Source organism: Chiloscyllium punctatum, chromosome 48 (assembly GCF_047496795.1).
Source record: "Chiloscyllium punctatum isolate Juve2018m chromosome 48, sChiPun1.3, whole genome shotgun sequence".
Lineage (NCBI taxonomy): Eukaryota > Metazoa > Chordata > Chondrichthyes > Orectolobiformes > Hemiscylliidae > Chiloscyllium > Chiloscyllium punctatum.
The window spans coordinates 53,509,091-53,526,826 of NC_092786.1; the positions used below are offsets into that span (position 1 = coordinate 53,509,091).

Genomic DNA, 17,736 nt, shown 5'->3' on the forward strand with positions numbered 1-17,736 from the left:
CTGCCTCAATTCACCTCCCAGGCAGTGCATCCCAGACTCCCCCACACACATCTTTCCCCAACCCTCACCACCCCGGGTGAAAAATTGTTTCCTCCAATCCTTTCAAAAGCTCCTACCTCTCCCCTCCCTCATTACTGACCCTTCAATAAGCTGCTTCTTGTGCCACTCGTAACCCCAGACACAAGGTGAGGTGCTGGGACTAAACGTTGCTTTCAGTTTTCCTCCATCCCTCTCCTTTGCCGCACCCCACCCCTCTTCTCCAAAAAGTCTGGATTCCCAGGCAAGCAGGGGGGTCCCTCGTGTGTCCAGTCAGCTGTGGAAGGCCTCACACATCCTCATGTCTGATCAGCAATGAGCAAAGACAACCCTGACTGACTGGAGGTCCTAGTCTGCAGCAAATACAGGACAGAAGCAGCCCCAGTCTGAGGGTGCCCCCGAGGAGGGAGACTGGGTACGGGGAGAGTCAGAGTGGAGGTGGGGGAGGGGAGAGGGAGAGTGTGTGGGGGAGAGAGAGTGTGTGGGGCGGGCGAGAGAGAGTGGGGTGTGGGGGAGACAGAGTGTGTGGGGACAGAGAGAGAGTGGGGTGGGTGGACAAAGTCTGTGGGGGGAGGGGAGAGAGAGTGTGTGGGGGGAGAGAGTGTGTGGGGGGAGGGGGAGAGAGAGAGTAGGGTGGGGGAGAGAGAGAGTGGGGTGGGGGGAGAGAGAGTGGGGTGGGGGAGGTAGTGCGTGGGGAGGGTCAGAGAGAGAAGTAGACAGCACAGGGGAGAGAGAGTGGGGAGGGGAAGAATGTGTATGGAGGGGGAGAGTGAGAGCTTGAGATAGAGCACTGCAGGAAAGAGTGAGAGAGAGAAAGTGATGTTGTATGGGAGAGCAGGAGGCTGCAATGACTGGGGTAAAGAGATTGAGGCTGGAAGGAATGGATGGGGTGAGAGGAAGAGAGAGAGAGTAGGCAGGGTGGAAGACAGCAGTGGGAGAAGGAGAGGGGGGACTGTAAGGTGCTATACGAAGACACAGAGGCTGCAGATGAGTCAGAACGATTTAAAAACTGCAAACGAATGACGAGTCAGCTTTTTTGGAGCTGGGAAAACGGAAAATCACTGAAAACCATGCATGTGACATCTACAGCTTAAATCTGAATACCAACTGGAGGTGGAGTGTGCAGGGGCGCTATTGCAATGAACATTGTCAATTGTATCTAATTGGAGATCAAGATTAGAGACACTGTGACTATAGTAGGAACTGCCAGCATTGTGCATGTGAGAGGGAACTTCATCAACTATGACCTCAGTGATTGTGGAAGGTTCCTTTAGGGCGATGGCCGTTTGCATGCGGAAGTGTGTCAAGTATTTTGGACAAATCTCTGTTATTCCTAACGTATGCCCGTGATTGTGCAAACTGGGAGTTTAATCAACACTTTCACTGTGTGCTGTGGCTCAGGTTATTCCAGCCTGATCATTCTCCAGGATATTGGTGAATTATTCTCATTCTGCTGCTGAGTCTGTCTAAGTATCCCATACGGCAACAGAAATTCAGGAGCTGTTGTTACAACATGCCCCCACCATGGAAAAAATGAGCATGTGCAAATGAGAAAGGAGCCACTGAAAGGCGCAAGATAGCCCCCAGAAAGTAAAATCACATGGACCGCTGTTTCCAATTCTGATGGGTGTGAGGGAGAGGGTTACAGATGGGGTGGGGGGTGGAGAGGGAAGGGAAGTAGAGACACAGAAACAAGAGAAACACCAAGGCCAGTGATTTCTCTCCCGTCTCCGTCCCCAGCTTCCCCCTGAATATTTTTACTCCTGAAACAGTGACCTGCTCAGACTAACACTGCTGGGACACAGTGTAGTTCTGAGGAAGGGTTTCAGCCAGAAACGTTGACTTTCCTGCTCCTCGGATGCTGTCCGACCGGTTGTGAACTTCTAGCCCCATATCCACAGACTCTGGCTTCCAGCATCTGCAGTCCTTCCCATCTCTCAGTTGACGACAGAACAAGCACCAGCACCCACTAATCCAGAGATTTTCCTGCTCCTCGGATGCTGCCTGAACTGCTGTGCTTTTCCAGCACCACGAATCCAGAACCTGGATTAGTTTACAATTCGACAATGAATCACCCACTCCACAAACTAACAGCAGTGAACCCATCCCCCACTTCCAGAGCTTTGCTTAGGGCTCACTGAGATATGACAGAATGCCAGGGAGCTGAACATGAATTTTTTATTGTGAGAGACGGAGAGGAAGGTGATTAGGAACCTCTTTATCTAATGCACTGTGAGGTTTGAAAACTAGGTCAGTGGATAATTAAAGACAAGGCTTCCATTTGTTAAATTAAGCCAAACAGAGTGCAGGCAATTCAAACCCTTCAGGAAGGGAAGATCCAGTACAATGTATTATCCAGTAATTCCAACAAGAGTCTCAGGAGCCTTGCAATGACAGGAAAATGGGACAAAAACAAGTTTGGATTTTCTTGCTGTGAACGATTGTAAAGCAGCAAGTAAACCCCACGGCTTGAAATCTCACTTTGTAATTGATCTGCAAACTCTTTGCTGACACCAGAATTCTTAAACACAAAAACATTAATGACTGATTTGTAAATCATCCAACTCCATTCATTCCTCAAGGAATCGCCTGTTTCTTGCGGAATGTTTGGATAAAAGCCGAATGGAGATTGACAGCAGGAACAATCAGATTGTGCCACATCGAGCTGATGTTCACCTCGTGATCGATTTGTTTAATGTTTATTGAGGAAGGATGGGGGTAGAGGTGGGGCTGAGGTGGGGAGGGGATTCCCTGCCCCTTCATCAAACTGTCCAGCTGAGAGGGTAGGCATTCCCACCATCTGCTCAGAAAATTCATGTCTCAAATGTCACAGAGCACTCCTTCAGCACTGACCCTCCGACAGTGCGGTGCTCCCTCAGCACTGACCCTCTGATAGTCCAGCACTCCCTCAGCACTGACCATCCGACAGTGCGGCGCTCCCTCAGTACTGACCCTCTGACAGTGCGGTGCTCCCTCAGTACTGACCCTCCTACAGTGCAACACTCCCTCAGTACTGACCCTCCGACAGTGCAGTGCTGCCTCAGTACTGACCCTCCTACAGTGCAACACTCCCTCAGTACTGACCCTCCGACAGTGCGGTGCTGCCTCAGTACTGACCCTCCGACAGCGCGGTGCTGCCTCAGCACTGACCCTCTGACAGTGCAGCACTCCCTCAGTACTGACCATCCGACAGTGCAGTGCTCCCTCAGCACTGACCCTCTGACAGTGCGATGCTCCCTCAGCACTGACCCTCCCACAGTGGAGCGCTCCATCAGCACCAACCCTCCGACAGGGCGGCACTCCCTCAGCACTGACCATCCGACAGTGCAGCACTCCCTCAGCACTGACCCTCCCATAGTGCAGCACTCCCTCAACACCGACCCTCTGACAGTGCATCACTCCCTCAGCACGGACCGTTTCAGAGTGCCTGCCCCCTCAGTTATGCTCGTAGTGGTGCTGTCTGTGGTCCATAGGCAGAGCAGCGTGAGCTCTGTGCGGGTGTGGGACCAACACTGAGGCAGTTCCTGCCCGTACTCCTCAGATCGAGGAGATGCCATTCATGTCTGGTTTAAATTGAGTTCCTCGTTTAAAATTATTGACTTTGAAAAGCCAGGCTTTGTGACTGTAAAACCGTTGATGGCAGCACTCACTGAGGTATCTTCTGAACAAGACGCTAAAATATTGTCCACGAACGGGTTCCATTTAATGTCCAGCACGTTGCCCTGGTGACCGCAGACCTTTGGGTATAGGGGATCTATTCGGCCCGTCTAAGATAGAAGAGAAAGAGAGGGTGGTTATTCCTGAACCGATTCTGTCAAAGTTCTTGCATTTATGCAGCACCTTTGATTCACATCCTCAGGACATTGCAAAGCCCTTCCCGTACAATAACCTCCTTCCATGGTGTCTATTGGCAAATGTCAGCCTCTTTGGCAGGAGTTCGCTGCTCTGTCACTCGGAGGACAGAATCCCTACAGTACAAGAAGAGGCCATTTCGCCCATCATGTCCACACAGACCATCCACCTGCCCTGCACACTATAGGACACTTTAGTTTGGCTAATCCATATATCCCGCACACTATGGGGCAATTTAGTGTGGCTAATCTACCGACCATACACACAATGGGGCAATTTAGTGTGGCTAAACCATCTCCCCTGCACACTATGGGGAATTTAATGTGGCTAATCCACCTACCCGCACACTTGGGGCAATTTAGTGTGACTAATCCATCTACCCTGCACACTATGGGGCAATTTATTGTGGCTAATCCACCTTCCCTACACACTATGGGACATTTTACTGTGGCCATTCCAATTCCCCTGCACACTATGGGGCAATTTAGTGTGACTAATCCATCTACCCTGCACACTATGGGACAATTTAGTGTGACTAATCCATCTACCCCACACACAGTGGGCAATTTAGTGTGGCTAATCCATCTACCCTGCACACTATGGGACAATTTAGTGTGACTAATCCATCTACCCTGCACACTATGGGACAATTTATTGTGGCTAATCCATCTACCCTGCATTTCTTTGAATTGTGGAGGAACCCGATGCAGACACGGGGAGAATATGTAAACTCCACACTGAGGGTGGAATTGAACCCGGGTCATTGGCGCTGTGAGGCAGCACAGCTGAGGCACTGTTGTCCACCCCACTGTTATGGGATCTTTTGCATTTGTCTTTGAGGAAATTTGGGGGATCAGTTTAATGTTGCTTCCAAAACAGTGCAGCATTCCTTCAGACTCCCAGACTGTAACTGAGAGGGACAGAACATTCTGAATCAGGTTGGATTGTGTCACCCACATGTGGGGCAGCTTGGTACTCACTGCCCATCTCAAGCTGCTGGCACAGTTCAGGGCAGCGGGAGAGAAAAATGAAAAGGAAATTTACAAACAATAAAATATTGAGGAAATGGGCTTCTCACGCTGGGTAGGATTAACGATCGCCTGGACAGAAAATAAAGTTGTACATTTAGCAAGCGCCTTTGACAAATACCAGGAGTCCTAGGACGCTTTACATTACTTCTGCAGTCCTGTCACTTGTCTGGGAGTAGGAAACATGGCATCCAATGTAGGCACAGCAAGATCCCACAATCATTGGCCAGATCGTGTGCTTAATATTTGATGCGCGTTGGGGAACTCTCTCCATATGCCCCTCACCCCACACCCCCTCGAAATAATCACACAGGACCCCGGTGGGATGAGGGGGAGGGGGGTGGGATCAGGTACTTTACATTCCTATCAAACGCCCATACCTCTGAAAAATCACTCTTTAGGAACGAGAGCAGCAGGAGAGCAGCAAATCTGTGTGTCTGTAGAGACGGGGTGTAGGGAGCACGGTTTTGCACTGAGTAGGGTCCTTGCAGACTCTGATATGGGACGTGAGGTCAGGGGTTACCTGTAGGGTCGAGAGGAAGGACAGCAGTACACTGAGGAGGTGATGGCCTCGTGGGCTGTTAATGAAGGGACCCAGGTAATGTCCCAGGGACCTGGGTTCGAAACCTGCCACAGGAGATTGTGGAATTTGAGCTTGATAAAATTAGGACTCTAATGATGACCATGTGCTGATTGTAGAGAAGGCCCCTCTGGTTCACTAATGTCCCTGAGGGAAGGAACTGCCATCCTTACCCGATCTGGCCCACGTGTGACTCCAGGCCCACAGCAATGGCTCTTAACTGCCCTCTGGGTAGAAAAATGAGCAGGTTAGGTAAATTGGCCAAGTTAAATTGCCTATAGTGTTAGATGCAGTAGTCAGGGGTAAATGTAGGGAAATGAAGGTGGATTACTCTTCGGAGGGTCGGTGTGGACTTGTTGGGCTGAAGGGCCTGTTTCCACACTGAAGGGAATCAGGGAAGCACTGAATGAGCAAATTTTAAAAATGCAGGCACAGCTGTTACATCTGAATGACCGGTAACACACAGTGGACTGGTCGGCAATGATGTGCTTCACCTAATTCAGCACAAGTTCAAAGGGAGAGCTGCAACCAGCAGGGAACAGGGAGGAGATTATATACATCGTCCACAATTTTAACACAGATTTTGCTTCAAAAGAACTTCATTGGTTGTAAATTGTTTGAGCTATCCTGAAGTTGTGAAGGGCGCTATGCAAATGCAGTTTCTGTCCTTCCTTACTAAAAGAAAACCAAGTCTAGCAGATGCTTAGCTTCTAAAACCACAGAGCTGGGGGTGGCCATTCAGTTCATCATTTCCGTGATGGCCATTTGAAAAAGATATCCAGAACCTCTCACTCCCCTGTCACTCAGCCTATAAATATGTTGATCAATGGAGACTAGTTTTACAGCATTAAAGTTAATTCTGTCCAGAAAATATAAATAGGTGAAAATATTTTATAATAAATTAGCTGGGAAATATATAAAGTTCTTTTCTACCCATATCTGCAAGTCCATTGAGATCTGAGAGCAAATGCTGTGCAACTGTTATTCATAGTTCTTCCACGGGGTGGCGGTGTTGCCTGTAAAACCAACACTTGCTCCAAAGTTGGAACACTCTCAAACAAAAACAGAGTGTTGGAAAAACTCTGCAGGTCTGGCAGCATCTGCAGAGAGAAATAGAGTTAATGTTTGGGGGTCGAATTACCCTTCTTCAGAACTCTCTCAACCTCATGCCAGTTCAAAAGTAGGGTAATCTATCTGTCACCGGTCTCTCTTCACCCAGTTGGCTTGAAAATAAATGGAAGTTACAGAGATGATACTGACCAATAGACAGGCCGTTGTGACCAGCCCTCCCTCTCGTCACTCCTTCCAAACTTAAGCAGTTCCCGGCTTTGCGTGGTTTGAATTAAAAATTACAACTGCTCCCGATCTGATGCAAATCAACAGCGTTGCTAACAGCTGCTTTCCCTATTTCTCTCAGTCCCACAACCTCGAAAAGCTGCATATCTGGAATTAGGGATTTGCATTTATATATCACCTTTCACAACCACCGAAGGCTCCAGAGATCTGCAGCCAATGACGCACCTGAAGACCGCTCACTGTTGCTGGAAAAGTAGTAGTCACGGGTTAGGAGAGTGAGACGAGGCTACTCTGCCCCTCTAGTCTGTTCTGCCGCTCAATATGATCTGTTGCTGGTCTGATTCCAAATACCCCCAAGAACTGTCCCACCTTTTGTTTACTGAGAATCTGTTGCCCACTGCCTTAAAAAACACTCAGCTGAATTGCGGGGGGAGCTGTAAAGACACTTGAGCACTATGACAGAAATGAATTTCCACATTTCTGTTGTAAATGGGCACCTCCTGAGTTTGAACCAATGGCCTCCTGTCCCTTTAAACAGCAAATGGTGGAAGCTGCAACTCACTAACAGCCAGAGGCAACCTGTGCCTTCCCTTAGTGTTGATTGAGGGACAGATATTAATCAGGACACCGAAAAGAATTAAAACTAGAGAATGGAGAAACTCAGGAATACACGTGGCATCTGAGGAGAGAGGAACAGAGTTAATACTTCAAGTCTGGTACGACTCTATTTTTAAATGAGGAGAAAGATTTTAAAAAGACATAAGGGGCATTTTTTTTAACACAGAGGGTGGTTCGTGTGTGGAATGAACTTCCAGCAGAAGCAGTGGATGCAGGTAACAGTTAAAAGGCATTTGGATAAGTACATGAATAGGAAACGTTTTGGAGGGATAAGGGTCAAATGCAGGGACTAGTTTAGTTTGGGATTATGGTCAGCATGGACTGGTTGGGCCGAAGGGTCTGTTTTCATGCTATATGGCTCTATGACTCTTTAATCATACCAGATTCGAAACATTGACCCGATTACTCTCAATTCTGCCGTCCCACCTTTTCTCTGTAACCTCTACAGATTAAAAATCTGTCTCGCTCAGTCTTGAATATGTTTATTTAGAATTCCACAGATTCATTACTCTCTGGGAGAAGACATTTCTCCTCATCTCCGCCTTAACTGTTCGACTCCTTATTCTGACTAGATGCCCTCTGGTTCTAGACTCTCCCACAAGGGGGAACCAACCTCTTAGGGAGACAGGGAGGTCTGTAGATGCCTGAGATCAGAGTCGAGATCGTGGTGCTGGAAAAGCACAGCAGGTCAGGCAGCATCCGAGGAGCAGGAGAATCGACGTTTCAGGCAGGAGCTCTTCATCAGGAATGAGGCTGGGAGCCTCCAGGTGGAGAGATAAATGGGAGGGGCATGGGGCTGGGGAGAAGGTAACTGAGAGAGAGGAGGAGAACTCCTTCAAGGTAGGCATCCCTGAAAGAGGCTTCGCAGTGAGGTTAAAATCAGCGAGGAGACAGTGAGGACTGCAGATGCTGGAGATCAGAGTCGAGAGTGTGTTGCTGGAAAAGCACAGCAGGTCAGGCAGCATACTGATGAAGGGCTTACGCCCGAAACATCAACTCTCCTGCTCCTCGGATGCTGCCTGATCTGCTGGGCTTTTCCAGGGCTAGTTGTTGGAAAAACCCAACTGGTTCAATAACGTCCTTTCGGGAAGGAACTGCCATCCTTAGCTTGTCTGGCCCACATGTGACACCAGACCCACAGGCAATGTGGTTGACTCTTAACTGCCCTCTGGGTAATTAGGGATAGGACAATAAATGCTGGTTCAGTCAGTGATGCTTACATCCCATGGGTGAATTAAAAATGAATTTAAAAACTGCCTGCTTCTTCCTGAGAAGGAACCTTCCTCAACCTTCACATTCAACACTGATTCCTGATGAGGGGCTTTTACCCGAAACGTCGATTTTTCCTGCTCCTTGGATGCTGTCTGACCTGCTGTGCTTTTCCAGCACCGCACTAATCTTGACTCTAATCTCCAAGCAGCTGCAGTACCCATGTCTGCCTTCACATTCACCGCCCAGAGTTGGCACTGTCTGGCCCTGGAAACTGTGGGCTGTAACTGGTATCTGGATTAGTGGTGCTGGAAGAGCACAGCAGTTCAGGCAGCATCCAAGTACCTTCGAAATCGGATTCCTGATGAAGGGCTTTTGCCCGAAACGTCGATTTCGAAGCTACTTGGATGCTGCCTGAACTGCTGTGCTCTTCCAGCACCACTAATCCAGAATCTGGTTTCCAGCATCTGTAGTCATTGTTTTTACCTCTGTAACTGGTGTCTGTCTCTCCCTCACCCCACTCTCACTGGTTACTGTCTGCCCGCAGTCCAATCCATCCCTCTCTAACCTATTATCCGGCTGAGTACTGTGCCTCAGTGCGCTGCCAAATCCAACCTCCCATCACAGCCTCCCCCCCTCTCTCTGGTGTCACCTCCTGCTTCCCCTGTAACACCAACTGAAAGCTAAGCTTGTGCCCCACAGTCTGGCGTTGAGCAGGGCTTCAGTAACAGCCTTCCCTGTGGTTACAGACAGTGGGGGTGGGTGAGGGTGGTGGGTGAGGGTGGTGGGTGAGGGCGGTGGGTGAGGGCGGTGGGTGAGGGTGGGATGGGGGTTGGTGGTGTGTGGGAAATACAGAGGAGCACAGCTCAGGGCTTTGAAAACACTCTCCCCTCAGTCACTTAAAACATACAGACTCGTGTGAACACAGGATAGAATAAAATGGTAAAGGTCAGACAACAGCTCATAGAGGATTATCGCACAGCAACAGGCCCTTCGGCCCAACTTGTCTGTGCTGTCCAGTTTACACAATTAATCTGGATCTATTTGCCTGCGTTTGGTCCGCTTCCCTCCGTACCTCTCCCATTGATTATGGGTTGTGCTCTTGTTTCCATGGGAATTCTTTCAAACTGACATTAATTTCTGTTAAACATGGGGCCCCAGTTAGATAGTTCCATCCTGCCGGGACAAAACTCATCAATGACAGACGAACCCCAGCAGGCTCCAGCAGACTGTGTGTTAGTTTCACTCAGTACAGATTATTAATTTGTATGTCTGTCTGCATGTGTGTGTGTGTTTTTGTATATGTGTCTCTGCCAGTGTGTGTGTGTAGGTGTCTGTCCGTGTGGGTGTCTATGTGTGTGGGTGTCTGTGTGTGCGTGTGTCTGTGTGTATCTATGTGTGTATGTGTGTGTGTCTGTGACTCTGTGTGTGTGTGTGTATGTGTGCCTGTGCCTGTGTGTGTGTCTGTGTCTGCGTGTGTGTGTGTGTATGTCTGTGTGAGTGTATGTGTGTCTGTCTGTGTGTATGTGTGTCTGTGTGTGCGTGTGTCTGTGTGTATCTATGTGTGTATGTGTGTGTGTCTGTGACTGTGTGTGTGTGTGTATGTATGCCTGTGCCTGTGTGTGTGTGTCTGTGTCTGCGTGTGTGTGTGTGTATGTCTGTGTGAGTGTATGTGTGTCTGTCTGTGTGTGTCTGTGTGAGTGTATGTGTGTCTGTGTCTGCGTGTGTCTGTGTGAGTGTATGTGTGTCTGTGTCTGCGTGTGTGTGTGTATGTCTGTGTGAGTGTATGTGTGTATGTGTGTCTGTGTGAGTGTATGTGTGTCTGTGTGTGTCTGTTGTGTGTGTCTGTGTGTATGTCTGTGTGAGTGTCTGTGTGTGTGTCTGTGTGTGTGTCTGTGTGTCTGTGTGTATGTCTGTGTGAATGGCTGTGTGTGTGTGTGCCTGTGTGTGTGCCTGTGTGTGTGTGTATGTCTGTGTGAGTGTATGTGTGTCTGTCTGTGTGTATGTGTGTCTGTGTCTGTGTGTGTCTGTGTGAGTGTATGTGTGTCTGTTGTGTGTCTGTGTATGTATCTGTGTGAGTGTATGTGTGTGTGTATATGTGTGTCTGTGTCTGTGTGTGTCTGTGTGTGTGTCTGTGTGAGTGTGTGTGTGTCTGTTGTGTGTCTGTTGTGTGTCTGTGTGTGTGTGTGTGAGTGTATGTGTGTGTGTCTGTGTGTGTGTGTCTGTGTGTGTGTCTGTGTCTGTGTGTCTGTGTGTATGTCTGTGTGAATGGCTGTGTGTGTGGCTGTGTCTGTGTGTATGTCTGTGTGAGTGTCTGTGTGTGTGTTTGTCTGTGTGTATGTCTGTGTGAGTGTGTGTGTGTGTGTGTCTGTGTGTATGTCTGTGTGAATGGCTGTGTGTGTGTCTGTGTGTCTGTCTGTGTGTATGTGTGTATATGTGTGTGTGTGTGTGTGTGTGTCTGTGTGTCTGTGTGTCTGTGTGTGTCTGTGTGTGTGTGCAGGGGGGGGGTGGTTGGTGGAGTGGTTGATGGAGGAGCTTGTGGGAAGGGAAGGGTGGGTGTGTTAAATACATTCAAAGGGGATTGGACTGTTCCGTGCATCAGCTACTGAGGCATCTCACGGTGGGCACTCTGGGTGATTTTTTAACCAATCTCTTCAGAGGTGTCATCACGCATCATTGGAGCACATTGAGGCTTCAACCTGGAATGTCTGGCTCGAGGTAGGGACACTACCACTGCACCATAACAGCCCCTACGGTGGGAATTATAAAGTTATCCACTAAACATAAGACATGGACACTGGAGTATTTTGCATCAGTGTTTACTGTGGAAAAGGACATGGAAGATATAGAATATAGGGAAATAGATGGTGACATCTTGAAAAATGTCCATATTACAGAGAAGGAAGTGCTGGATGTCTTGAAATGCATAAAAATGGATAAATCCCCAGGACCTGATCAAGTGTACCCTGGAACTATGTGGGAAGCTGGGGAAGTGATTGCTGGGCCTCTTGCTGAGATATTTGTATCATCGATACTCACAGGTGAGGTGCTGGAAGACTGGAGGTTGGTTAATGTGGTGCCACTGTTTAAGAAGGGTGGTAAGGACTTGCCAGGGAACTATAGACCGGTGAGCCTGACCTCGGTGGCAGGCAAGTTGTTGGAGGTAATCCTGAGGGACAGGATGTACATGTATTTGGAAAGGCAAGGACTGATCATGAATAGTCAATATGGTTTTTCGCGTGGGAAATCATGTCTCATGAACTTGATTGAGTTTTTTGAAGAAGTAACAAAGAGGATTGATGAGGGCAGAGTGGTGGATGTGATCTATATGGACTTCAGTAAGGCGTTCGACAAGGTTCCCCATGGGAGACTGATTAGCAAGGTTAGATCGCATGGAATACAGGGAGAACTAGCCATTTGGATACAAAACTAGCTCAAAGGTAGAAGACAGATCGTGGTGGTGGAAGGTTGTTTTTCAGACTGGAGGCCTGTGACCAGTCAAGTGCCACAAGGATCGGTGCTGGGTCCTCTACTTTTCATCATTTATATAAGTGATTTGGATGTGAACAGAGGAGGTAGAGTTGGTAAGTTCAAAGAATCATAGAATGCCTACAGTATGGAAACAGGCCATTTGGCCCAACAAGTCCATACTGACCCTCTGAAGAGTAACCCACCAGTTCCAATCCCCTACCCTATTACTCTGCATTTACCCCTGAAATGCACCTAATCTACACACCCCTGAACACTACGGGCAATTTCCCACGGCCAATCCACCCTAACCTGCACATCTTTGGACTGTGGGAGGAAACCAGAGCACCCGGAGGAAACCCACGCAGACACGGGGAGAATGTGCAAATTCCACACAGACACAGTCACCTGAGGCTGGAATCGAACACTGGTCCCTGGTGCTGTGAGGCAGCAGTGCTATCCACTGAGCCACAATACTGTCCATATGTTTGCAGTTGACACCAAAATTGGAGGTGTAGTGGACAACGAAGAAGGTTACCTCAGATTACAACAGGATCTTGATCAGATGGGCCAATGGGCTGAGGAGTTTAATTTAGATAAATGTGAGGTGCTGTATTTTGGAAAGGCAAATCAGAGCAGGACTTATACACTTAATGGTAAGGTCCTAGGGAGTGTTGCTGAACAAAGACAACTTGGAGTGCAGGTTCATAGCTCCTTGAAAGTAGAGTCACAGGTAGATAGGATAGTGAAGAAGGCGTTTGGTATGCTTTCCTTTATTGGATAAAGCATTGAGTATAGGGGTTGGGAGGTCATATTCCGGCTGTGCAGCATAATGGTTAGGCCACTTTTGGAATATTGCGTGCAATTCTGGTCTCCTTTCTATTGGAAAGATGTTGTGAAACTGAAAGGGTTCAGAAAAGATTTACAAGGATGTTGTCAGAGTTGGAGGATTTGAGCTACAGGGAGAGGCTGAACAGGCTGGGGCTGTTTTCCCTGGAGCATTGGAGGCTGAGGGGTGACCTTATAGAGGTTTATAAAATCATGAAGGGCATGGATAGGATAAATAGACAAAGTCTTTTCCCTGGGGTGGGGGAGTCCAGAACTAGAGGGTTTAGGGTGAAGGGGAAAGATATAAAAGAGGCCTAAGGGGCAACCTTTTCACACAGAGGGTGGTACGTGTATGGAATGAGCTGCCAGAGGAAGTGGTGGAGGCTGGTACAATAACAACATTTAAAAGGCATCTGGATGGGGACATGTATAGGAAGGGTTGGGAGGGATATGGGCCAAGTGCTGGGAAATGAGGCTAGAATAGGTTGGGATATCTAGTCAGCATGGACGGGTTGGACCAAAGCATTCTCTGCTGTCCATCTCTATGATCTCCTGCTCCTGATAAATCCACAAAGCATTTAATTAAAATGTGTGTCTCCTCCCCTGACCCATCTCAGCACTGATTTCAGCCTCTTTCCTTCCATCTAGTCACTGACCTTCTCAGTAAACCCCACCTGCCTGAGCTCCCTGGTCCTTTGGTAGTCACTGCAGGATGTGTGTTCCCACGTCATCACGTGAACCAGTGCTGATAGTTGTGCCTCTGAACTGCTGTATAACACCCCCACGACCAGCCCACGCTCACTTGCATGGGGCAGTAGGGGCAGTGGGGGCAGTGGGGGGAGGTGGGACAGCAGAGTTCCAGCTGGACTGAGCCAACCATCAGTTAGCCCACTGTCCATCTGGTTGTGGCTTCACCCTGAACTCCCCAGCGATCTGGAACAGAGACATGGCTGGGGGGGGGAAGAAGGTAAAACAGAAATCTCAGCATTTTTACCCCCCCCCCCCCACCTCCTCCTGACCTGTGTACGGGCTGTGGGTGTTGTTGGCTAGGTCAGTATTTTCTGCCCATCCCTAATTACTCTCAAAGCTGAAATATCTGTTGCCCCCTTCAGCAAAAGTCTATTCACATCGGTGTCTATTCTCCCTGCCTCACGGTAGATCACATACTGGGAGGGGCTCCCGTGATGACGTGTTAGCGTCCACACTCCTGGACTGGGAGACCCAGGTTTATGCCCTACTTGGTCCAGAGATGCGTTATAGCAGGATGGTTCGGAAAATAGGTTCAAAACTCTTTTTAAAAAAAAGAACAAACTCGCTCGCTCCCACAAACACACGGAGCCTATTTCACAACTGGGCCCCTCTACAGGTGTCAAAGACTGCTCCTCTAATGGCAATGCAGCCAATCACTGCATAGCAAGATCCCACAAACAGCACCTCGCTCCCTTCCCCCATGCCTCCCTCCCCACCCACTCAGCCCCCTCCTAACTCTGTTGCCGCACAAATCCCTCTAACAGAAGCTACAGCCCCGATGCCCCTGTTTCCCATCGACAGCACCACTTAGACATGTTTGCATGAGTTTTTTCGAGTCACTCCCTGTTTTGTTCATTTATTGATTGTTGCGTTTTGCCAAGGGGTAGAGTGGGATGGCGGTATCGGTGGGAGGAGCTCTGAGACAGCAGACGCATCGCTTACAGCATTGTGGTGCCCATGCCAGGGCCGGGGTGGGGGGCAAGGGGGTTACCATGGGCTGTGGGTTGCCGTTGGAAACACTTCCTACCTGCTCCAGAGGAATGACGAGGAAGGATCCTCCGCCAGCGCTCTCGGTGACGATGGCGAGGAACCTGGGGTTGATGGCACAGAAGTGGTTGTCATGAACGTTCTTGGTGATGGAGATGCCGTCGAAGCAGTGTTCTCGGCTGGCGGCCTTGCCGTAGACATTCCGGAACTTGGAGTTGCGGTATTGTGGGCGCCATGACATCTGGAAAGGAAGCAGAAGCGATGGTGTTAGTGGAAATCTCCCCCAGGGATAGGGGCCGGGCATCTATCACATTCTTACATCGATACCAGACAATTACGGACCCACAACCTTCCAGTATTAAAGGTCACTCTTTCAGAGTCAGTAGATGTGGAGCTGGAAGAGCACAGCAGGTCAGACAGCATCCAAGGAGCAGGAAACACAACATTTCAGGCTTCACATCTATTGACTCTGACGTCTGCAGTCCTTACTGCCTCCCACTCTCTCAGAGTAGTCAGTCAGCAAGGACAGAACCTAAATTGAATGTGTCTGTGATACCATAAATAGCTGCTAATAAACTTCAAAATATCTGTTTCAACCCAAACAGAGGAACAGGAATGATGCAGGATAATATAGGAACTGGGTTTCACTATGTAAGGGTTGTTTGTCTATTAGAGAGACAGAGAGAGAGAGAGAGAGAGAGAGAGAGAGAGAGAATACCCCAAGCTGATAGGCTGCCAAATTCCAAACATTCCAGAGCTTTCCAGAGGGCAGCTGGGAGGACAGCATCAACATGGTTTGCACATGATGCCTACGTGTGAGCTGGCACAGTGATCAGTACCCACAAGGACAACGTCAGGGAAGTCTTAAATAGTCCAACACTTCACCGCAGTGAAACGGGCCACTGCAGACTGCCGTACAAAGTGCTATATTTGTGTCAAGTGTGGAGCTGGACAGCAGGTTGACATCTGTGCACCCAATGAGACTGCCGTGTTGTCTACTCTTCCTCTTCCTAATCTGGTGGCTGACTGCTACTTGGCATCTGTGACTGAGCGTGAGGAAACATGTTGACTGCCTTGGCTGATTGTCTCAAATGATATTGGTGGGCACCTTCTGGTGGCCTCCTAGAGAGGGCTCCGTCTGGCTGGGCAGGGGCTGGAAATACAGAGGGAGACAACCAGGTACCTCTGGAATATCCCAGGATGGCTTCCCCACGGGGCCCGCTCTGACACTCCACTTCCCTCTCAATGAGCAATAGCACCTCACCCAGCCAATCAGTTGGTGTATCCATGCCTCTCAGATGAAAGTCGTGGCACATGGGCAGTAGAGGTTGACCCTTTGAAGGGTGTGAGCTCCACCCTCCTCCTGGCTGTGGCCCCATGTCTGTGACCCTGAGCTGACTCTGATAGGATCACCCATTGAGGTGATACCCCTGAGGCTGGGGAAGGGCAGGGAGGAAGGCACTGACATGGTCATCTCTGAGGCTCAGGATTGTTCCTCTTTAGAGGCAGGTCCAAGGGGCTGTTAAAGAGACAGACCTGGGGGGTGGTGTGTGGAGAGTGCGCTCTTCTTTACCCTACACATCTCTGAGTACTATTGGTAAATTAGCAAGACAAATTCACCCTAACCTGCACATCCTTTTGGACTGTAGGAGGAAACCAGAGCACCCAGAGGAAACCCACACAGATAAGGGGAGAACATGCAAATTCCACATAGACACAGTCACCCGAGGCTGGATTCGAACCTGGGTGCTGTGAGACAGCAGTGCTAACCACTGAGCCACCAGATTGTTTAGAAAATATCTGTAACAAATGTACCACACGTTTAGATGTGATCTAGGTTGGAAGCAAGACAGAACATTTAGCGCAATAGATCAATAGATACAAGAATTTACATCACATCATTCAAATCACACCAAATCCTTTTGCAGCCAACACTTACAAGTGTAGTCTTTGTTATAATTTTCTAAACTACAGTACCAAAGTTTGCACAGCAAGGTCCCAGTAATTTTCTATCATTTCAAATATTTATCTGATTTCCTTTTGAAAACGATGAGTAAATATTCCATTCACCTTTTTAGTCAATGGACATGGGAACACAATACATGGTTTTGAAATGTCTTCCCTCATGTTGCCTATTTCTGTCATAATCACCATGAACTCTGTCCCCTGGTTACTTGTCCTTCTGTTCATGAAAATGGGTTCTCAAACCTGCCTTGATATTGAACAGCCCTATTCAATATCATAATGACCTTCTCTGTTCCAAGGAAAGCAAATCCCCAGTTTCTCCAGTCTCAGGGGTAAGTGTAGAGTAATAGGGGAGGGGTGGGTTACTCTTCAGAGGGTCGGTGTGGACTTGTTGGGCCGAATGGCCACACTGTAGGGATTCTACGTTTCTTTCTTTTCGAATCTGGAGGCTGTGTAGAACAATGTAAGGAGAGTTGTTAGAGGCAGGAGCTATCACCTTGACTGAAGGTCTCAGTGACATACAGCTGCTTGGTCTGATTGGAGGTGTTCCTGTTGGACAGTTAGAGATATCCAACCCAGCCTTTAGCCCCTTCCCCCTGCTATCCCAGTACCTCAACAACCTGCTCCCTAAAGAAGGTCAAGAGCCTCATGTTCATGGACCTGGGCACATTCACATGTAACATACTCACCCTTACCCTTACAGACAAAGAGACAGTGACAAGGGCATGACAACACTGTCTGCACGCATAGATACAGAGAGAGATGGCAACCCTTAGAGCTGTGATTGGCTCAGTGTGTTACTAATACCAATGTGGTTTGGTGGGGAATACAGTTCTGAGTTAGAGGGTTCTCAATGGAATGTGGCTTAGTGTCACTAATGAGTTAAAGTCAATGAGAAAAAACAAAGCATTCTGCAATGTGTGTCCCTGAGAGCTGTTGGTCCAGAAGCCAAGTTTATGGTTGTGTCCTTGTCCCGTGACCGTTCAGATGGAAAGCTACCTGAAGGGTACATTCTCTAGGTCGTGATGAGGTCAGTGAGGTGATAGTGTGGCACGGCCGGGTGTATGAGCTCCTTTGTGCTTTCAGAGTGAACCCTGGCATATGGGTGAGAGGTAGTGC

General features: G+C 48.7%; 1 protein-coding gene across 2 annotated transcripts in view; it reads right to left on the reverse strand.

The window, feature by feature from the left end:
- coro2ba (coronin, actin binding protein, 2Ba) overlaps positions 1-17,736 on the reverse strand; it is a 187,392-nt gene that overhangs the window by 46,702 nt on the left and 122,954 nt on the right. For both annotated transcript variants that reach the window (XM_072565256.1, XM_072565255.1), the window contains exons 2-3: positions 14,693-14,893; positions 3,687-3,803 (exon numbers count right to left, since the gene is read on the reverse strand). In XM_072565256.1, coding sequence (XP_072421357.1) covers positions 3,687-3,803; positions 14,693-14,893 — 318 coding nt within the window. The remainder of the gene's footprint in view (positions 1-3,686; positions 3,804-14,692; positions 14,894-17,736) is intronic.